Source organism: Carassius carassius, chromosome 18 (assembly GCF_963082965.1).
Source record: "Carassius carassius chromosome 18, fCarCar2.1, whole genome shotgun sequence".
NCBI classification, from domain to species: Eukaryota; Metazoa; Chordata; class Actinopteri; order Cypriniformes; family Cyprinidae; genus Carassius; species Carassius carassius.
In genome coordinates this window covers 13,430,590-13,453,938 of record NC_081772.1, presented here as the reverse complement: position 1 = coordinate 13,453,938, position 23,349 = coordinate 13,430,590, and the positions used below count along the sequence as shown (strand labels likewise).

At 38.0% G+C, this 23,349-nt stretch overlaps 1 protein-coding gene across 1 annotated transcript; it reads left to right on the top strand.

The window, feature by feature from the left end:
• Positions 1-534: 534 nt before the first annotated feature.
• prima1 (proline rich membrane anchor 1) lies at positions 535-23,349 on the top strand. The gene is made up of 4 exons (XM_059498675.1): positions 535-1,308; positions 2,273-2,423; positions 17,512-17,644; positions 22,362-23,349. Exons 1-4 carry the CDS (start codon positions 1,216-1,218, stop codon positions 22,462-22,464), a joined length of 480 nt encoding a protein of 159 aa, XP_059354658.1. The 5' UTR covers positions 535-1,215; the 3' UTR covers positions 22,465-23,349.

Genomic DNA, 23,349 nt, shown 5'->3' with positions numbered 1-23,349 from the left:
TGGCATACATAAGCATATGACATACTGTTCAATACAGTAGCTGTCATCCAAAATGTTGCCATAGTTTACATCAGAACATCTCTCCAGAGTACACTGTTATATTGACAACATGACTAAGCAATTTGACTGTCTTATCCTTAAACTATGACACAAGGACTTGTCATTCTGATGGCACTGACATGTTCATTGACACAGATATTTATTTTTGAGAGATGAACTAAGGATTTTGAGCAAAAGACTGGGTTTTGCAGGTAATCCATGGTGTTTTGCTATTTGTACGAGTTGTTTTGAGAAATGCACTTAGTGTTTTGCAAATTGTGAGTTTGATTCGAGAAATGTACCAAAGCGACTGAGAAAAACGGTAATTAAATCTCATTTTGATCGCAATACACCCACCTCCTTTTATTTACCACGCAGGCTACAATTAAAATTCTGCCACCTAAACAAAAAGCTGTGGATGGCAAACTTCCCCCCTCCTCCTGCTCTCTCCCTCACTGCTTGTGTGCTCTGTGTCTGTCTACTCTGCAGAGTACATCCAACTCGCCCCGAGTAAATGCTCACTGTCTGGCGCCGTGACCTAACCAAACGTAACCCCAAGAGTCCTCGTTGAATACATCCATTTGTCTCAGTCTGGAAGCAATAGAAAACGTGTGACTACGTCGCTCATGTAAATGGCTAGCACATTAATAATGGTGCGTTATCTTTGTGCGCGTCTCTCATTGGAAACCTTCACTTCAAGTGGTGCTGTACAAATAATGAAGAGGTGAATCCCCAGTCTACCGTTGTGGGACCGAGTCAGCGTGGGTCGTCCGTGTCGTTTTGAGTGTCAGTAACTTCTGTGTCGTAAACCGACATCATCTCATCATGCCTGGAAAGAAATGAATCCCGATTCAGCGCTCGACTCACATAGAAACGCGCGCGGAGAGAACTTTGCCTTGCAACTCTTGTGTGGTGGATACGGCACGCGCCACGGCAGCGCGCGGAGGATCAACAACTTTCCTCAGAAATAGCACTAGCGTCCTTCCCATGTCGATTCAAACCCTTCCATGTCACCAGTTATTGTTGCTTTAATTGGACGAGAATGTTTCAGAAACCATATCTGCTCAAACACGAGCAAAACATCGTTGGTAAGCCTTGAGAAGCGGATAATAAATGACTTTTATGCGCCCCAGAATCGCGTCCTCGCCAGGTGGACTGTGAAGAGACAGAAGAGGAATGTTTATCCGAAATTTATTGCCGCTCAATTTGGGTTTTTTGCCGTTTTTGTTAAGTCACTGTTTTCTCTCACTGTTTCTTCCGTTATTTCAGGTAAGTTGGACTGAGCAGTTCAGTCGTTTATAATAATTCGTACGTTAGTCCGGTTCAATAACTGAGCGTCGCGGATGCGCACGTGCATAACGGACACTATGGGATTTTCTACTGCGCTGAGATTGATTAAATAGCTATTTTGATATTTTATAAATAGCTATTTTATTATTTTCACATCTGCTTGTGTGTTTTTATACCTATACATTGTCAGATACAATTGACAACTATTAAACCATAAATTGTGTTTATATAATTATTTAATTATATAAGTCATTAACCTACGAGAGTTTAATCAATATGTTTAGATTTAGAGTTTAGGAAGATTTCACTTTAATATACTTAATGGTTGAAAGCTAAATATCCTTGGATATTTGTGTGTAATATTTTGACCTCACACATCCATTATTACTACATTAGTAGTATTTGCTTCTAGTCTAGTGCACTAGTATGCACTACATTTTATTGAAAGAGCATCCCCTCCTTTCAGTACCAGTTAAAGTCATAGATATTGTACTGTGTTCAGTTCTGGAGACATAGCTTCTGGTCCTTTAGTACTGTCCCCTGTGGCAACAGTGTTCATTAGACTAGTAGAAGTGTTTCCTGGATGGCCTATTAGGGGGAGGCAGTGTCAAGGAACACCCCCTGTTACTCCCACTCTTCTGGGGGTCCAAGGCTCTGCAGTGTAGGTGGGTGCTCTTTTTGAGAGACCTCAGCCTCCACACACCCTTCATTCTCCACTTTAGTGGGAGGGAGCTCCCATTCGCCAGCATGCGTACAGAAAAAACAAGAGAGTGCTTGTGCTGTTATGATATTCTCTTTATTGTAAATTTTAATGACTATTTTGAAAAATCGCATTTTACTATTGCAAAATGCTTTTTCAAAATGTTTTTGCTGTGCTACATGTGACATGATGATTGAAGTTACAAAAACACTAATCTAAGTTGTGCTCTGTTTTTCACCCCAGTTTGCGAGAGGAGAGCTTCAGAAATCATGCTCCCGGACCACAGTGGCACCGCTCGAAGGGAGCTGCCAGTTGCCATGCCAGTGTAAGCCCTACCCACCATTACCCCCTCCACCCCCTCCTCCACCACCCCCGAGGCTCCTGGCTCCAACTGGTGAGTAGTGCTACCCTCTAATGTCTCTGCAGTACCTAATTCATAGTTTTCAGTCACGTGACTAGCACACAGACCAGGAAGGTGGAATATCCATAGAGCTGCAGCTCTGGCCTTTACATTTTCCATCTGTTTCAAGCCACGAATATTTAGACCACCTCTCAAAAGAAAAAGAACAAAGATATGTGAAGAAACGGCAAGATTTGGGCATGCTTTGTAAATCGCTACATTATTGACAATGGACCTTTTTTTGCTCATGTTATTTTGTCTAGATTTGCAGAACCTTAAAACAGTGATTATAAGAATAGCAAATTCAGTGTAAAACCTATTATATTCAGGCAAGCAGATGAACCCAGAATATGAATGCAACATGCTAAATTACATGTTAAGCATTTTCTTAACGGTTTTGAAACTTTGTGTGCTGGTGTATATTCTGGGTTCATCTGCCTATCTGTACATTGTATGTTTTATTAATAAGGTGTATATTTAATTTGGTCCTCCAATATCATTGTCTTAAAGCCACATTAAGAATTTTCTTTAAAGGGGTCCTTTAATATTGCGTCAAAATCAAATCAATTTGAGCGCAATTTAAACCCAGATGATTGTAACCACTCTAAGCTTTTCTGCCTTGGGAAAGCTAGCTTGTGTCTCTCGAAAAAGCAACATTACAGACTAACTAAAGTTGAAAAAGTGAAAAAGCATAATAGGACCCCTTTAAATGGTTTTATATGAAAAAATTATTAATGTTGAATTTGGCATGTTACATTTATATTCTGGGTGCATCTGCTTTCCTGTATATAGAAGGCATCATCAATGTATACTATTTAATATCACTGTCTTAGTAATTAGTACTTCGTACAAACTGGCTGGCAGCGGAAGAAAGCCTTGTTTTGCCCTCCAGGTGGGCATTCCCATAAGGCTGTGACGTCATGTGAAAACTATGAATAGCAATTGGTTCATAACATTGGCAAATTTTGATATCTGTAAATGTTTAAAATTGAACACAGTTTGTAATCTCAAAAGCATTTCTCTGCATCACCTCAGATTGGAGTTCATGTACCTTTCTGTGTGTCAGACATAAATCTTGCAATCTAGGATTTCCTCTAACAAGTGTGATTTTATCTCAGTGTCATGTTGTCAGAATCTGCAGTGAGTTCAATCCCCCCAAAATGAATGAATTGGCTGTGGCTTTAATCTTTTCCAGAAAGACAGGCGAGTTCATTTAATCAGATTTTGTCACTGTCGTTTTGAAGGTAGTTTATAAGCAGTTTACAGTAATAGATTGCCCTTCTTACTGAAACAATTGTAATTTCCTGACACCTCCTGTTTTGAGTAACGGAAACTATGTTGCTGTTCACAACTGACACAAAGCTCAATCCCTTTCATTACAGGAGGTGGAAATTTTAGATATGTCATCAGGGGTCCCTGTCAGGCGCTGAGGAAAGCCAGATCAATGAGGCCTCAGCATTGAAAGGGTTGTGAAATCAATCTGCCTCTGGAGTTTTAGCCTTCTGCTTTAAGCCTGAGTAATGTACTCTCACAACAACGGCAAGCTCTTGGGGAAAAACATTTGTAAGAATTTATGACAAATACATTAGTATGTGCCTTGGATCAGTACCTGCCTCATGTATACATGCTTGCTACAGGTACATCTTCAGATATGAAGCAAACAAAATCAATACTTTGCATGAACAGCCAGTGAGGCTTTAATATTATGTTTTCATACAGTGACATGAAATGTTTTGAGGGCAAACTGCAGCATGGCTATTAACAACTGCGTGAGTGCTGAGGATTTAACTGTAAAAGGCAGTTTTGATGAGTAACCGATTGAAGGCTGGTGACAGGCTTTGCCTTTAGGGGTGAAATGGCTTTAAAATTAGCTTATTAAAATTATTCATGAGGAAGTTGTGTTTAATGAGGTCTCCCACACCTTTCGTTACTGAAGCAGTGATAAAAGGTTTAAATGGAGGAATGTATTAGTTGTGGAAAAGGAAGGGCGGCTTCAGAGGGCCTGATTGCAATAAGAAGCGCTAAGGCCCTAAACCTAATAGTAGGATTAAAACGGAAGTTTGACTCCGGCTGAATATCGTAAGCATCCTGGTGAATAAACAGATTCTTTAAGTAGCAATTGACATTCCAACAACTAAGAAGAGCAGATTGGTACCAATAAAGCAACATGATGTTTTTTAAGCAGCCCATTTATCACAAATCCTCTTATCCAGCTTGTCCAGGCCAAATATAGTATACAATGGATAATGCCACTCTGAATTGCTCTTTGTTGTATTGTCTTCATAATAAACTGTATTGGAGCAGACACATAGTACGGATTGAACCGAGAATATTACCAAAGGGTACACATTTTATCTCATGATTAGTCTGAATCTATTTTTAGCAGAACTGCTGAGGATGTAGATGAGAGGAAGTAGATTAGATGAAACTGCTCCTGGGCTCATGGAAAAGAACATTTCCAAGACTTTTTACTCTTTTAAGCCCAAAAAAGGGCATTCGTGAAACACATGCCAAACTCTGCTAATCTCGCAGAGGTGTTCATAAACACTTAGACTGCCATTGTGACAAATTATAGTAACCTAAAATCCCAGAGAGCCTGTCTTTTTAAGGTGCAAAGAATTTGATATTATTTTTATGATGCTAACCTGTGTGTCAGTAAAAATGTTGTTTGCAGTAGCAGTAGTGATCGCAGTAAAGTAAAGTGGAAATTCCTCTATTTGTAACTGTACCTTTGCCATCAAGTAATACACAATTAAAACTTTATTTATTTGCTGAAAATAATCTGCATTTAGTTTTTTTCTTGTATTTTTAGATCCTTTAATCATATATCTAGTATATATCTTCAGATTAAAGATTTGTTTTAACTTTTTTATCACTAATAAAGTTACTTTACCCATAAACAATTACATTTACTTTACTGAACTATTTGTTTCATGGAACGTGATGTTATTCCTTAATCTAGGCAGAAAGTTGCTGCCTCATGGAGAGCTTTGAAATGGCAAAGTACTTCTCTCCTCTTGTCAAGCATTCTCCCTCTGGGCCTGTCGGCTTGACTCCTCCTCCTGACAAAGAAGAGAAAAAGCAAAGCTACAGTAATGTCTCCCTGTCCAGAGGGGCTGTTTTGTCTTGCAAGTGCATCTGCCTGTTTATGCTAATTCAAAGCAATGTCAACATTAATTAAGCATTTTAGCATCTTAGAAAGTAATTAAGTGTAGCCAAGTCAAAAACGCATTGTGACACAAAACACAAATAAAGTGAAACAAATTTGTCTTTCCATATCTTTCCATCAGGTGAACCCATGCCAGGTGACAGCTCATTTCTGAGATACCAGGCACTGTGAGATACACTGTGAGATACACTGCGACCAATTGCAAAACATTTTCCCTCTTATCACACTTCTGAATTATTCAAATGTGTGCAAGTAGGATAGCTTGCTATAGGGAAAATTGCTGTGTCAGAAGTGTAAAATTGTCCTGCACAGTGAGAAGGCAGTCAGTGGCTCTACTTCTATGAAGTGCTACATTATATAACAAATAATGAGAATAGGTGTATGATCAAGGATCCCACAGTTAAAGATCGATACACTTAGATAATAGTGACTGACCATGCAAAGCTAACATGGTCATTCACTATGAACAATTATAGTGCCTTGTTTTTTTATGTCTCAGTTAATCTATAAAAATTACAGGTGAGGTGTGTGTATACACTGTTACCAATCTTCATTTTTTGTTTCTGCTCTCTTAGTTCACAAAGTAACTTTAATTTTGACAAATGTACTTTCAAATAAAGCCACTTACTTTATACATTTTAGAGTATCTTAAGTGTGGGTTGAAGAAGGTTGATGAACCTGTCTGTCTTTTTGTTTTCATTTTACGTATCAGATGTTTCATTTTATTGTTGTTCAAATATATTTCCAAACACTAGAGGAAATTTAAAGCTACCTTCCCCTAATACTAATACAAGATCTTATCCACTATCTGATGACAGGGCCATAGCGCAGAAGGATGAGGGGTGTAACACCCACTGACATTTTAGTAGAGAATCTGTTGAATCAGGAGCCATTCACCTCTGCTCACACACTCGTACATTCACCTTACCCTCTGTCTAATGTGTTGTCGAGCCTATCTGCTAATGTTGCATGGATTGATTCCCTATGATCCAGTTTGTCTTATTTGAGAAGACATTGGTAATCAAGAAGCATTAGCAGATTGACAATCACTGGCGGAAATCCATGGGGTTGCTCTGTGCACACGATGGTACACTAAGCTGCAAATAAGTTAAAGACCCTCAAATAGTCTCAGACTGGAGAGGAGGCCATAAAGCTTTTTTATGCATTGCTAATTAATACTTTCCAGTTTAGGTTAATTACATACTAGAGAGGCTGATCACGATTCTCATGATGCAGCACTTTGCATTTAGTTTAAATGTTATATTTGTAGTGTGCCTGTTTCTGTACTTGAGAAGGCTATTTGAGAATGTAATATATTAAACATAACTAGGCATTTCATCACCTTTTTGATACAGTACACTTTACGATATAGGTGTGGACTCTTCAAAGAAGAAGGTAACATCTACAGTATAAAGATAGCTGGTAAAGTGCCAGTTAGGAGTAAAATACTGGGCTTTTAAAACTGTTGCTATAAACAATGTTATCTGGGATGGGCGCATATCTCTGGAGATAAAACAAATTGCTTTCCTGATTAGAATTAATATTTAATGTTATGTATTTTGGACATTGTGTCATGTCTTTGCTGAGCTGCTTTGCCACCTTTGTGAATAGGCCTACTTCAGGATACCATATATTATAAACTCATATCCAGACTTTTTGGTTATTATAATCACTCAATTGAACATTTTTGAATGCATGTGAACGATTCATCTATGCATAGTTTTTTTATTATTTATTTTTTGACCTTGTAATTATTTATCAAGATATCATAACTCAATCTTCGTGTGAAACTTCTTTGATGATGTGTACTGGATATTGCTTAAACTCCACCTCTTTCTTGCAATCAATTGCAAGCTTGAATTCTGATCTGCCTCCATTTTTGAGTGCAACATCCAAAATCTAACAACAACCGATGGATAGAAGTCCCTGGCCATTTGATTTTCTTTTTCGATAGGCCATTTCTAATGGAATTTAAGATCTACAGTATAGCTACTTCCATTTCATTGCGACTTCAAATTATAGAAAATAATTATGCCTAAACCTAAACATTGTAAAAGAGAACTAGAAGCATGTTGGAGCCCTAATCACGAAGTACTGATACGTTAAAATGATTAACATAGAATGTCTGATTCATGAATGAATGATTTGAATGTAAGCATTACATTTATCTATAATATTTGTATATAATTAAGGAAAGGAATTAATTTAGGTGAGAATTGTGACCAACTACCACAGTGGCCATTCTAAGCAGTTTCCAGGACCGGCTCTCCTTATTGATTTAATAAGCTTTTTATGATGGATGGGATGCCAAATGTTATTTCACTCAGAAACTTGGCAAAAGGTCTAAATCCATATTGAAAGTGCACCAGCCTGCACAACAAGAAAATTTGCTTACGGTATTCCCCAAAGGTCATAATAAATGAGGAGAATTGTTAAGAAACATTTTCACAGACATTCCTATCTTGGCGGGATTAAATTTCAGTGCTGTAGCATGAGCTGCCTGGAACATTTAGCAAGACAATTATGTCATAATATTCAACTCAGAAATTGACAGTGATTATTATGATGACCCAACACATTGTAAAGTTGCTGAGAAATAAATTTTTAATGTTTTGAAAATACAAATAAAATCAAAGAAATTGTTGATAAAAGCATAGTATGTACATGTGTAGATACATGAAAAGAAGACGTTACTGAAGTCACGTAATTTTCTTTCTAGCTTGTGATCTTCCTCTTACGCATCCAGCCCAATGCCAATGGCAAATGTCAGGAGTCACGGTCTGTCTCAACCAAATGGACAGGACATGCTTGCAGGTCTGGCCTTGCACCATGCTCCTAGCTTTAATTAAAGAGGGCTTTAGGATGTGTGCCAGAGACTTTGGAGAGTCGCCTTCATCGATCACCCTCACTGTCTCATCTAGCTTTCCACACCCCCACAGCTTTTGAATCATCTTTGTACTCTTTTTTTTATTTTTTTTTCATTTCACCACTCATCAGCATTGGATGATGGAGTGATGTTTTTCCTGTTTGAGTATGACTAACTAGGTAGGATGGGGGAAGCAGCAGTTCCCTGCAGGCTCTGCACTGACCTTTGCTTGGATGCACTTTGTCATGAGTGTGGATGAGCCACCCACAGGGATGGAGGCCCACGATTGCTCCCTCCCACTGCCTGCAGACTTTCCCGTTGTAGAAGGAGAGCCGAGGCCCTCCCTACCTGTGCTTGCAATCAAATGCAAGAGGTCTGTGGCTCAGGCGTCCAAGGATTAAAGTGGGGTATAGAGTTGGGGATTTCAGTTAAATCCAGGTTTTCAGAATGAAGGTCTCATTATGTCTAACGGCATCTAAATATCTGTGAAATTAAAGCCAGGGGCAGCCCACTTCTTGCTTGAATTCTCATAAACTACTTAAAAGTCTCTTACTTTGCTCCTCCTATGGTTGTCTACAAAATATTCACCTTATTTACAAAATCAGTTTTGACCAGGCAATCCAGAGCCATGTAACTCCATTAAACAGGAGAGCAGGTACAAAAATAGCCTAATCTAATAGGCCTTCATGAGACCGAACCTCTGATTTCTGTCTGCTGCCCCTTTATCATAAACAGTAGACACTGCGGTTCACAGAGTACAAGTTACAGGTACTCGCATTGAATTAATGTTAGATATTACAAGCCTTTTCTTCCAAGACTTTTAATGAGCTGATGCATATTATGTCCAGTGATTTAATTTTGTTTTTACTTAAGTATAAGTGTTTTTTTTTTTGCATTTACATCACATCTTCTTTAAGCTTAAAGAGATAGTTAACTAAAAATTACATTTAAACTCATCCTTGTGTTGTTCCAGTCCTTTATGACTTACTATCTTCTGCAGAATGCAAAAGCAGATATTTGGAACAGTCTTTCTGTTTTTGTCCATATAATGGACTGATTGACTTTCATTGTATGAACAAAAATGTACAGAGACTTCTTTTGTATCAAGACGTGGATGAGTATATTATGCAAGGATTTTCATGGTCAGATGAACTATCCTTTTAAGATTGTAAACGCTTCCTATTAAAAAGTGTCCCTTTTTCCCTTGCATACATTTCCCAACAGATGCACAAGGGTCCAATTATTGAGTTCGCTCAAGCTAGACACTCTTTGCAAATTCATCTCTTTGGGGCAGCCACCGTTTCTCTGTAAACACATAGCGTGTGTTGGGCCATCTGAGACTAAGGAGTCTTCTTAGGACAGACCTTTTTTCTGACTGTACACTCATTATCGAATATTAGTCATTTCACTCTTTACTTTAAGTTATCAGACAGAGAGAATGTGCAGAAGACACTGAGAACCCTATACAAGCAGACAGATTTTGTATTGAAATAAAAGTAAAAAAATCACGGCTGGAAAATGTGTTTGCTGTGTAGTGTCTTAATGCAAGTATAAAAGATGTGTAATCAACCATTGTACATCCTCTTGTAGATGTTTTTACAAATGAACAAGTCTTCTGTGAAATCTAAATAAGGTCACTGAGGTCATCCTCGTACTCATCTAGACCCATTCACTTGAGGTTTTCTGCCTTCTCTATAATGTATTTTGATTTCTGGGTGTGTCGTATTTCATTAAGAATCTGACTTTGTAATCAATACAAGAGTTACTTTCTGCTCTGTTGAATTATTTCAGCAGTTACGTGTTTGCATTTCTTCCATCTGTTCTAAATAGTGAGGGTGCATCGATCAGAATGATAAACAGCAAGAGAAAAGCCCATATGAAGTTGCTGATGCATTGGTCTTGACCCAAGGGACAATTATTCAGTGATTTATACTCTGAATCACCTGGCTAATACCTCAATCCCTTTAATTAATGGGAAGTTTGTGAGAATAATGAGAAATAACAGAGAGCGAGAGTGTTTGTAGTATATCTTCTGTGTACCAGTGCTCTTTTTCATTGAAGTAGTGCTGATTCTTGTTCTGAAGCCAGTGCTCAGCTGGTAAGAATGGTGAACCTTTCTCAAAACCGACCCGCGTTTTCACTAACTTCCTTAACTATTATGCACATTTTGAGAATATGTACTACATTAATTTTAGTGTTTGATTCAGAACACCTTTGATTATCAACTGATTTTAATGCAATGGGTAAGAATTATGGGTGTACACGTATTCGTATCAGAGATGTTCGGTACGGGTTTTTCAGTTCAGTACGCAGGTGTACCGAAGAAATACAGCATTATTTTAACCACTGCATGAGAGGAACTTCATTTGAAACTTTCAGTTTTATATATTACTGCTTTTGATAAGAAACAAAGTCTCATCTTTTCATATTGTCAGTTTTATTCAGGAAATTCAAATAATAATGCTGTTTTCGCACTCTTTGATGTGGAATGCCAGATCACATATATACGCCTCAGTTTAAAAACGGCAACTTGAGTCAGCACGATCATCCCTTCCTCTTTTCTAGTTTTAAGGCTAAATAAACATGAATGAACATCTCTTGCCTAATGTAATCACTCAAGCAGTGTTTCAACCACAGTAAGACGCAATAAAATAGCTTGTAAACAAACGTCCCGTAGCATTTCATTTACCTCAGGCAAGTCATCAGTGTCTACAGCTCGACAAAAGAAAAGAGCATTTTGCGAAATATAACACTATATACTGATTACATTTTACTTTACCTGTTAGTGATGTCTTAATTATTTAATGTTTAAATATTAAGAAACAAGTTATGAGAGCCACTGTGTAAATTAACAGTCAACAACAGATATAATTTTTATAATTTTTAAGTTAATTTAAAACTTGCATTATGTGTAATTAAATTTTTGTATACATTTTTTTTTTTAAGTTTAGTATTATATAAAAAAATAAATAGTAATTGAATTTAAGTTTGGGCTCTTTTGTTAACTAACTCTATAGTAAAGTAAAAGAGCTTCCTACAGTTTAGAGCATAAGCTGAGGTAGATTGCTATCTCTAAGAAAATGTTAAATATAACTGATTTATTTAAAGAAAGAGAAATTTGTTCAGTAAACCATTTATATATAGACGGTTTCATCGGGCGCACGCGCCTGGACCTAAGTTAACTTCCGGTCTGTGTTGTGTATATCGGTCTGCCTAGCAGTGCCGTCTACAAACACATTTAAAGTCAAGGTGATGAGTAGACTGAAGTTGGGCTCAGGTGTTTGTGCTGTGGGATGTGTCTCCCATACATTTATTTATTTTTGGAGACCCGCCACAATTTTAAAACTGATCGATTTTCAAAAAGGCTTCATTGAATAAACATAAGTAACGTTATGTACTGCACGTTTAATAAAAATAATTCCTTACATTTATATGTTTAAATATCAAAACGAGGCACAGGTGTTTTTATATCGGTGTATTTCTAAAGGAAGACTTGCAAGTTATATGCCTGATAAAGCAGAGTGTGAGCGTATCAGCTCTGCTTTGTTTACAGCTGTTAACGTTACTGGGGAAACCTCTATTTCTCGCGCTTTATGTCTATGCTTTAAAACATCTCCTGCTGGCAAAGACTGAATTTGCATTTTCATTAAGTCTGCCTGATCCACGCAGCAAACATATTTTGTATGTTATCAAAAAAATATCTACTCTAGAAGGACTTGGCTGTTGTTATTGATTCTATTTGAAAGTCTACCGGAAGTTAAGTTAGGTCCACAAAAGCGCTCATGCGCAGTGATGTTTGTTTATGTTGTTGCCGTTGAATCCGTCTATACAGTATATATATATATATATATATATATATGTATGTGTGTGTGTGTGTGTGTGTGTGTGTGTGCGTGCGTGTGTGTGCATGTGTGTGTGTGGGTATTAGAGGTTGACCAATAACGGATTTTGCCGATAACTATAGCTAGGTTGGACCACACTGGCTGATTCCGATTAATTAAACGATAGTTTTTAAAATGGATACTGAACAAAACCTAAAATAGTGCTTTTTAAAAAATTAAAAAAATAAAATAAAAACTGTACTGAATTATACTAAAAGTAATAATAATAATAAAAGTAATAATAATAGTAGTAGTTAATATTGAAATGACCACAAAATCCTAAATTCCGGGGTTTTTTCCAATGTCCGTTATTTCCGTTTGAATTTATGGATTCTGTTTTTTTCCGTTTTTATTTTTCTCCCCTCTGTTTTAATAGTTTAAGTGTATTAATCAAAAAGCAAGTCAAATTAATTAAAACCATTCCATTTTCAATTTAATAAAAGTTTAACCAAACTTACATGTTTAGGGCCCCATAAAATGTTATATTTTTCATGTTTTATTTTATTCAAGTACAAAACACCACCCCCACAGTCTGTGGAGAATCAACAACTGTCTGATGATCTGAATGTCTTTTACTGCGGATTCGAAAAGCCCAGTCTCACACCCCATATGCACTTCAGAAAAACCTGCGCTTAAAGGGTTAGTTCACCGAAAAATATAAATTATGTCATTAATAACTCACCCTCATGTCGTTCCAAACCCGTGAGACCTCCATTCATCTTAGGGACACAGTTTAAGATATTTTAGATTTAGTCCGAGAGCTCTCAGTCCCTCCATTGAATCATTTGATGTAACCGGATCTTTTTGAACCAGTTCACCAAATCGAACTGAATCGTTTTAAATGGTTCGCGTCTCCAATAAGCATTAATCCACACATGACTTAAGCTGTTAACTTTTTTAATGTGGCTGACACTCCCTCTGAGTTAAAACAAAACAATATCCTGGAGTAATTCATTTACTCAAACAGTACACTGACTGAACTGCTGTGAAGAAAGAACTGAAGATGAACACCGAGCCGAGCCAGTTAACGAACAAAAGATTGACTAAATCAAAAATATCTTAAACTGTGTCCCGAAGATGAACGGAAGTCTTATGGGTTTGGAACGACATGAGGGTGAGTTATTAATGACATAATTTTCATTTTTCGGGTGAACTAATCCTTTAAGGTCTGTGTTGAGGATTTGAACCAGGTCTTCAAAAAACAAAAGACAAGGAAAGCTTCAGGCCCAGACAGTATTTCACCTGCCTGTCTAAAAGTCTGGTCTGACCAACTGGCTTCCATTTTCACACAGATATCCTGCAACACCTCGACAGACCTGGGAATTAGGCAAGGATCTTATTTGTGGCCTTCAATACCATCATGCCTGATCTTCTCTCAGCCAAACTGACAGCTCTCTATACCCACCTCCAGCTGTCAGTAGATTATCAGCTTCATGACAAACAGGCAGCAACTAGTGAGGTTGGGGAAACTCACATCCAGGACCCTCCCTATCAGAACTGGTGCCCTTCAGGGTTGCATTCTCTCCAAACTGCTCTTCTCCCTGTAAACAAATGACTGCACCTCTAAAGACCCCTCTGTAAAGCTCCTGAAGTTTGTGGACAACACTACAGTCATCAGCCTCATCCAGGACAGTGAGGAGTCTGCTTACAGACAAGAGGTTGAGCAGCTGGCTGTCTGGTGCAGTCTTAACAACCTGGAGCTCAACATGCTCAAAACAGTGGAGATGATTGTGGACTTCAGGAGAAACCCCACTGCACAACTGCACCTTAGGCACCACCATCTCACAGTACCTGAAGTGGGACATTTACATTGACTCTATTGTAAAAAAGGCTCAGCAGTTGCTGTATTTCCATCGCAAGCTGAGGAAATTCAACCTGCCACAGGAGCTGCTCACATAACCTGTGTTCATCTATAACGGTTTGGTTTGGCTCAGCTACCAAATCAGACATCAGGAGACTACAATGGACAGTCAGGACTGCTGAGAAGATTATTGATGCCCCCCTGCCAAACCTCTAAGAACTTTACACCTCCAGAGTGAGGAAAGGGGCTGGTAAAATCAAGTCAAGTCAAGTCAAGTCAAGTTCATTTATTCGTCTCCCTTGGGAGAAATTTGGTTTAGAGACAGGGTACTGCTGCATAGGCAGACATAAAACGTATAGACTACATAAAACATAAAACATCCAACAAAGGGGAGGGTACATAACTGGCAACCAGATGGGGACCAAAGTGCAAGAGGATCAGAGCTTCAATACTTGAAGTACATTGCAATTACAATTACACATTTAAAGTGCAATGCACAATAAAGTGCTGGTGCATGTTAAAGTGCGGTGCACAATACAGTACTGATACACATTCGAACACACTACAAATGCTATACATATTAAAAATACTGGTACGAATTTAAAAAGATGCTGGTACATGTTACAGTTCTGGTAAAAACCTCCCTACATTTGCTCATTAATGAGCTTAACTGACACTGGGACAAAAGAATGTTTGAACCGGTTGTATTTACATAAGGAGACCCTGTATCTTCTCCCTGAGGGCATCTGCGAGTATTCGCTGCACAAAACATGGGAACTGTCATTTAGAATGTTTTTTGCCTGAGTAAGGACAGCCTCATTGAACAGTTCCTGAGGGTTAAGGGGGGGGTGACCCATAATCCTGCCCGCTACTCTGACCAGGTAGAGAATCTGTGATTTAAGTTTGACACTCAGATTACCAAACCAACTTATGATACCATACCGTAAGATAGACTCTGGATCCCTCACACCCAGCACACTTCCTCTTTGACCTGTTGACCTCTAGCCGGCGCTACAGAGCATTGAGCACATGTGCACATTCACAATCCTGTCTATTGCTATTTTGTTTTTCTCTATATTTTATGTATGTCTGTACTGGAAGCTCCTGATACCGACGTATTCCTTCTGTGTGTAAACACACTTGGCAAAAAAGCTTTTTCTTATTCTGATTCTGAGGGAGAAGAGGCAGTAGCCCCATGTGCTCACGAGGGCAATGAGCTTGTTAATTTATCTTCTCCTGTGCATTTTTTTAAGTACCATTAAAACTGCTCACTAAAGCAGGGTGCCACTATCAGTTCCCAACCAGAGAAAATTCATCCAAACTTTAAAGTGGTGGGAAAGGTAGAGTAGCCTGAAGCACTAATATGTTTCTGGATGAGATTGCTGTGTAATGGTCCAAATAAAGCAACTCTCGGATATGGAATGATAGATGGAGTAGAGCAGAATGCTGCAGCCTTATGATTGGGCAATCAGACAACATTGGTGTGAGAGACCATTATGAGAGTGATAATGGTAAAAGTACAGTTCTCTAATCTCTACATTAGGGACAGGTGGGATGGTTGACTACTTTTTCCAACAACTGACTAATTAACTAGTGAAGCTGTCTTTTCTAACTGACTTCATGCTATAACATGCTCCGTAGTACAGTACAGGCATCAAAGCATTGTTTTTATAACAAATTCACCACCCATGATCTTGCCATGCATTATAACTGAGCTCCAGAAATACTTCATAAATGTTGGACTATGTACACAAGTGTCTTAGGCCAACTTATTTTTTTGTTGTTGATTGTTTGTTTATGTGTGTGTGTGCCTTGAGAATAGTGCTTTTTTTTAGATAGCATGTCAAGAAGGGGTGGGGGGAAAAATAATTGAAACATAGTATCGCAATATTTTCTGTGGCAATACTGTAATCTATACATGGATGCCAAGTATCTAGCTTTTATTATACTATTTGGTAGAATAATTAAATCAATTTCTTTACAGTCCACTAGATGGTGGTGTTAAAGGGGTCATATGATTAAAATTTTTCCTTTCTGTTTGCAGTGTTACAAGCTCTTGGTGCATGAAGATCTGTAAACTTGCAAAGAATAAAGTCTCAAATCCAAAGTTAAAACTCGTCCACACACCCCTAAAACAGCTCGTTCTAACATGCCCCCATTTCTCTATCGCACTATGTGGGAAGATTTGCATAACGCCACCCAGATGTTCACGTAAAGAAAGAAAGTGTACCTTTTATTCTCGTTGTAGTATTGTTGTTACCTCCATGTCGTATAGATGCTGTGTGTTTTGTTTTGAAAGCGAAACTACTTTGTTTGGCCTTCCAAAAGAGGACGATATCCGCTTCATCATGCCTGGAGCTGATCCGTGCTAGTTGCTGAGGATATCAACTTTGCATTGTGGATCGCCGGATCGGCTTTCACCGTGAATGAAGCGGAGTCCAGTCCGGGGTCCTCACATGTGGTTGCCGCAAGCTCCTTTGTAGAATCCGCCGGCCATGCCGTTCTCAAGCCGGCCCACCTCTGGTCACTCAAGCCAGCTCTAGGCCGCAGTTCACTCAAGGCCGCGGTATGTGGCGCTGTTTTGTTGAGAAAGCGAAACTACTTTGTTTGGCCTTCCAAAAGAGGACACGACTAGAAATCATGTTTATAATGGGGTCCCCGGCTGGGCAGGGGATCACAATATGTTATGGTGTGTAACATTTCCGTCACACGCTTGAGGTATTCCGCCAAACACAATGCACTGGATAACTGGCCAACTGGCGCTTTTCAGACCAATGAGCCTTGCAAAAATCGATGCATTTCAGAAGGCGGGGCATAGAGGAGAAACAATAATGTACAGTATGTGGAAAATATTTTTTTTTTTACCTTAAACCGCATAAACACATTTCATTACACCAAATACACCAAATAATGTTCTTTTTAGCAGCATCATATGACCCCTTTACATTTTTTTTTCTGGTGAAGTCAGCTGGGTCACCTTCAGCATGCAGTAAGTTAGTAAAATAAAGATGGCGGAACATCATGGAACGTTATCAGGAAATCCACACACGCATTTAAATCTGATGTAAGACTCTTTTATTTATTTTACTGTATATTTAACAGTAATTTACTTTCAAATGCTCCAATTGCTGAAGGGTGTGAACAAATTTTTTGTACAAGTTCAAGTTGCATTGTTTAAAATACCTTGAGATTCCCACCCCTAATGTCAAGTGTAAAATAAAATGAGAACCCTGCAATCTGTTGTTCTTCTAGCAGTTTCAGGGCTTCCTCAAGACCCACTAGTTGATGTAGTTTTGCACATTCCTGTTCTACATATTTATTTTTCTGTGCTCTGCATGCTTTTTAATACTTTGTTTCTCTTCCAGTGGCTCCCTCCACTGTATCCCCCATAACGCCATGGAGGAGAGAGATGGAGATCTTAGTACTGGGGACAGTAAGCTGTGCATCTGTGGTCTTCCTTCTCCTGACTGCCATCATCTGCTACAAGGCCATCAGGAGGTAAGATTGTAAGCCTCAATAGTTTTACTTATCTTCATTTTCAGAACCATATCTTAAAAAAAATGTAATAAAAGCAAATATAGACGTTAGTAAATTTGAGAATTGTGTAATGTAAACATTTTATATAATATTGGGCATTTAATACTGAATGCACAGACTTTTGACCATCAAGTATGTTTTGGTCATTGCCTGTAATTGTAATTAATTTCTTTCTTATGTGGAATGATTTTTAATTTTTTTTTAACTTTCAACTAGAGGGGAAAAAAAATCTAAATCATATTTTATGTTCCAGAAAAGAAAAGAAATCATGCAGGTTTGGAACGATTTAAGGTTGAGTAAATGAAGGTAAACAGAGCAAATTCCATTAGCGTTTTGTCTGTGTCAGCTTCAAGCTCCCTTAATTTAACAAGATAACAAGGCAAAAAGATGATGTCTCCACTTCTTGTCTGAAACATGAATTGTGAATGTTGTTATTTTAGTTGAAATGACATGAAGCTGTCACCTTCCTACGTTAGGAAAGACAATGACTCTGATTTATGGTTAGGAAAAGGAATGTGTTTTGCACTGATGGTGCAGTAGAAGGTGTACACATTGCGTGGTGTGTCAGCCTTTTGGTTTGGTACCAGTGACATGCTGTCAAGAGAACAACTGAGAGGCCTGTCAAATCAGCTGCAGACAGGGAAATGGCCTCAGACAGTCCAGCGAAAAAGAAAAGAGGCTCACAGACTATCTTTCTCTACATCCAGGGCTAAACTACAAAAATTCATTTAGCAGATGTATCACTTAAATTTAGCAGATGTATTGCTATTTTGTACTGTGCTGCATAATATTTATTTTTATTTCTATTCTAGGTAATCATAAAAGCTCTCAGCTTTCAGGTTGAAGTCACTCGGCTTTTTTTATTTAAGGAACAAACATTGACCTTTAATACATGCCATCACTATATAATTTTCTGTAGTAGCTTATAATGTTGTTTTAACTTATGAGCTATAGTGTTAACTCAAACATTTTTGATATGTAAAGTCAAGACCATAAAGAGAACAGAGTTTTACGGTCTATTCACACCTATATAAAGCAGTCGCACTTGGGTACAGACCAAACAACTGCACCGAGACCCAGCTGAAGAAGTGGTCTCAGTATGTTTCTAAACGAACTCTGGTGCGCTTGAGAATTTTTGTCCAATGAATGGTTGACCTTAGCACACGTGTGGTTTTGTTTACAATTCCTGGTTCACTTGCAAAAAGGGCAGTGTGAAAGTGTACCACAAAAAAAAAAAAAAAAAAAATCAACTTTGTATTTGGTCCAGACCAAAGCATGTGAACCAGCGGACTTTCCTGGTGTGAATACACCCTTATCCAAAATAGAGCCACTGAAATACCACTTTTATCTGCATTAGTACAGCATGTCAATTTTAATGAGCTCAAGCCCTGTTTATGAAATTAGACTTATCCTCTAGACAGACCCCAGAGATCTGCAGACACTAAAGATGGGCTCTGTAAAGGTCAGGTTGTTTTCTTTCTCATGACCATTTTTATTTATCCTGACCTAACCTAATGTGATGTGTAATCTCTTGTTTTGGTATTTACTGTTATTGTTCATTATTGTTCAAACTTGGTGACCAAACACTTTTTATGGTGTATTGTAATCAAAATCACATTTATTATTATTACACACAGTTCTAAGCCTTGAAACCCAGACAACTCTGAGTTGAATAATTTCAACATTTGATACAAAACAGATAGATAATTATAAAGATAGATAAAATATCTTTATTCTTTTTATAACGGTAGGAAATAAAAATTGTGAGTCACATACAGTCATATAATTAGAATGGTCATATAATTAGAAACATCAAAACGTTGATTTATTTCACTAATTTCATTCAAAAAGTGAAACTTGCATATTACAGTCATTCATTACACACAGACTGATATATTTCAAATGTTTATTTCTTTTAATTTTGATGATTATAACTGACAACAAAGGAAAATCCCAAATTCAGTATCTCAGAAAATGTGAATATTGTGAAAATGTTCAATATTGAAGACACCTGGTGCCATACTCTTATCAGCTAATTAACTCAAAACACCTGCAAAGGCCTTTAAATGGTCTCTCAGTCTAGTTCTGTAGGCTACACAATCATGGGGAAGACTGCTGACTTGACAGTTGTCAAAAAGACGACCATTGACACCTTGCACAAGGAGGACAATACACAAAAGGTAATAGAAAGGCGAAGGGAAGGAAAAGATGTGGTAGAAAAAAGTGTACAAGCATAAGGGATAACTGCACCCTGGAGAGGATTGTGAAACAAAACTCATTCAAAATGTGGGGGAGATTCACAAAGAGTGGACTGCAGCTGGAGTCAGTGCTTCAAGAACCACTATGCACAGAGGTATGCAAGACATGGGTTTCAGCTGTCGCATTCCTTGTGTCAAGCCACTCTTGAACAACAGACAGCCTCAGAAGCATCTCGCTTCAAAAAGGACTGGACTGCTGCTGAGTGGTCCAAAGTGATGTTATTATGGTCCAAATGTAATTTTATATTTTCTTTGGAAATCAGGGTCCCAGAGTCTGGAGGAATAGAGGAGAGCCACACAATCCACGTTGCTTGAGGTCCAGTGTAAAGTTTCCACAGGTAGTGATGGTTTGGGGTGCCATGTAATCTGCTGGTGTTTGTCCAATATGTTTTCTGAGGTCCAAGGTCAACACAGCTGTATACCAGGATGTTTTAGAGCACTTCATGCTTCCTGCTGCTGACCAACTTTATGGAGATGCAGATTTCATTTTCCAACAGGACTTGGCACCTGCACACAGTGCCAAAGCTACCAGTACCTGGTTTAAGGACCATGGTATCCCTGTTCTTAATTGGCCAGCAAACTCGCCTGATCTTAACCCCATAGAAAATCTATGGGGTATTGTGAAGAGGAAGATGCGATATCCCAGACCCAACAATGCAGAAGAGCTGAAGGCCACTATCAGAGCAACCTGGGCTCTCATAACACCTGAGCAGTGCCACAGACCGATCGACTCCATGCCACGCCACATTGCTGCAGTAATTCAGGCAAAATGAGACCCAACTAAGTATTGAGTGCTGTACATGCTCATACTTTTCATTTTCATACATTTTAGTTGGCCAAGATTTCTAAAAATCCTTTCTTTGTATTGGTCTTAAGTAATATTCTGATTTTCTGAGATACTGAATTTGGGATTTTGGGTTGTCAGTTATAATCATCAAAATTAAAAGAAATAAACATTTAAAATATATCAGTCTGTGTGTAATGAATGAATATAATATACAAGTTTCTCTTTTTTAATGGAATTAGTGAATTAAATCAACTTTTTGATGATATTCTAATTATATGACCAGCACCTGTATTTGCAGGTTTGAGTGCTCGAAGGACTAATAAAGGTGTTCCTTGTGGTTATTGTGTTTATTTAACAACACTCAAATAAATAAAAGGGTCTTTGAATCATGTATGATTTCAGCTGCAGTAAATGTCTGTAGTCAATTGTGTACATTTGAGTATTTTGTTACATTGTTGTAACTACTGTTCAAACAATTTGGGGTCCCCATAACATGGGGTCACCGATATTTTTTAATGGTAGTGTATATATTGTAGTTTTATATTATATTGTTGTGCTGTTGAGTAATTCTCTAGTCATCAGTTTTATAGAAATTTTACTAGTTTGTAAATTTAGTGAGGTGTACAGTCAACTTAAGTGTCTTTTTCATGATAACGGTCTCAGTGCATTTTACTAAAATCGGATTTACAAAAAAATGAAGCATGCTAATGGTTTCTACAGGGGCATACTTCAACACTTAACCTCTAAGATGTATTAAGGGTGTCTTAATATATTTATGAAAATAAATTTCCCTATGGAGATTCATTTTTACATACACAAGCCTTTTGGTTGAGCCCTATTGTATGAATGCGTTGTTTTAGTAGTGACGTGGTTGCTTGGCATCAGGCTAATCCATTAGCTTATTGAACATTGTAGATAGCTGCTTTCATGAGGCAGCTTTTTGTGCAGCCTTACTTTGCAAAATCTGAAGCATTAAATATGCCCCAACTGATTCAAACCTTTACTGATATTAATAAATCTTATATAATGTGAATCCTCAGAATCCATCTCTCTACATAACAAGCTGTTGCCTCAGGCCCTCTCTACCATTAAGTTAATATGTGACTGACATGATTTAACAAAATATCAACAGATTGGATGTGCGTGCTCCACTGTTTGGCCAGCTACGGATTATAATGCAGTTATGAAGGCAATTGGCTGCAGGCAGGTTGCATATTTAAAATCGTAATAAAGAACGGACAGGCTAGAGCGCATACCACTGCTTTTTAAGTCCAGCAGCCATTATGGCTTGCAGGAAGTAATTTAAACTGCAGAATAACGCACTTTGATGACCTGTGCTGCTGTTCGTCAACTAGACTTTGTTAGTGTCTCAAGCAGCGTCTAAAAGTGTGCGCTCAGGCTTCCTGAAACACTGACTGTAAAATAGAGCAAATACGGCACACAGAAAACATTGTGATTTAAATTTAACCTACCATAAGTACTATTTGGGTTTTCCTTTCCTAGTTTTTCTGTTTGCTTTTGGGACATTGTATTTTGTTGCACAAAGCTCAAGCCTCTAAAACCAGATCAATAGCATCCTAAATATGAGCAAAAATAGTCGTTTAAAGCTTAATCTTTTTGTTCTCTTTTCCAGGAAACCCCTTCGAAAAGAAGAGAATGGCACAAGCCGAGGGGAATATGCCATGAGCTCACACTGTAAACAGCAGGTAGTGGAAACCAATAACACTGGAGTATAGTGGCCATGCTACAGCTGAACATTCTGTACCATCTCTGTTGGGGTTTATGAGATGGACGCAAGGTATATTATGAATTTAGGAATGGTAAACCTCATGGCTGCTCTTCTTGTGACATAAAATGATGTTTAAAGAAAAGGCTATGGTGAATATGTATTGAGTGATGTGTACAGGTACATTTATAAGCAAGTTTTGAGGAGACACGGAAACTCTTACTAATGCTGGCAGCTGCACGAATATCATGAGACTCAACCTGGCGGCCCCTCAGGGCCCCTTTGAGGAATATATACAACATCAACAAAATAAATGCATGCACTTTCTGTTGAATGCAATGATGTTTTAAAATTCTGTCTTCTCTTGTCTTTAACTCTGTTTTTACAGTGTTCCTCATTAAGTGTTAAGGGTTCTTTCATCTCATGTAGATTGTGTGAGTGTTTAATGGATAATTGACTGAAATTGGCCCCATTGTTTTTATACAATTTCCAAATGGGATTGGGTGGTCCTGGATTTTGTGTACCAAATAAGGGAGAATAAGAAATGGTTTCCTTAAACATCCTGTTTTTTTTTTTTTTTTTTTGCAATTTGTGTTACTATGCAATTAGAAAGGATTGAGTTCTTGAGGTGCATATTTAGAATACAAAAAACAAGGCTAGCATTAGCATCGCTAATAGTTAACAGATTGTAGTCTGACCGTTCTATACATGATATACAAATTTGTCTGATGGTGTAGCCTTCATGTGAAAGATATTCAATTATAAATACATGGAAACAACAACAACAGGTATGATGGATTAGTTTTAGGGATTGATTGATGAATAATTTCATGCTATGTCTGATATTAAAATCTGTACTGTTTTGTCCAAAAATAAAAGGCACTACAAACTAAAA

Bases quoted from the DNA above. Each gene is read 5' to 3' on its own strand.
- prima1 (XM_059498675.1), top strand. From the start codon at position 1,216: ATGTTTATCCGAAATTTATTGCCGCTCAATTTGGGTTTTTTGCCGTTT. The intron at 1,309-2,272 runs GTAAGTTGGACT...TTTTCACCCCAG, and splicing joins TGTTTCTTCCGTTATTTCAG to TTTGCGAGAGGAGAGCTTCA. The intron at 2,424-17,511 runs GTGAGTAGTGCT...TTTCTCTTCCAG, and splicing joins GAGGCTCCTGGCTCCAACTG to TGGCTCCCTCCACTGTATCC.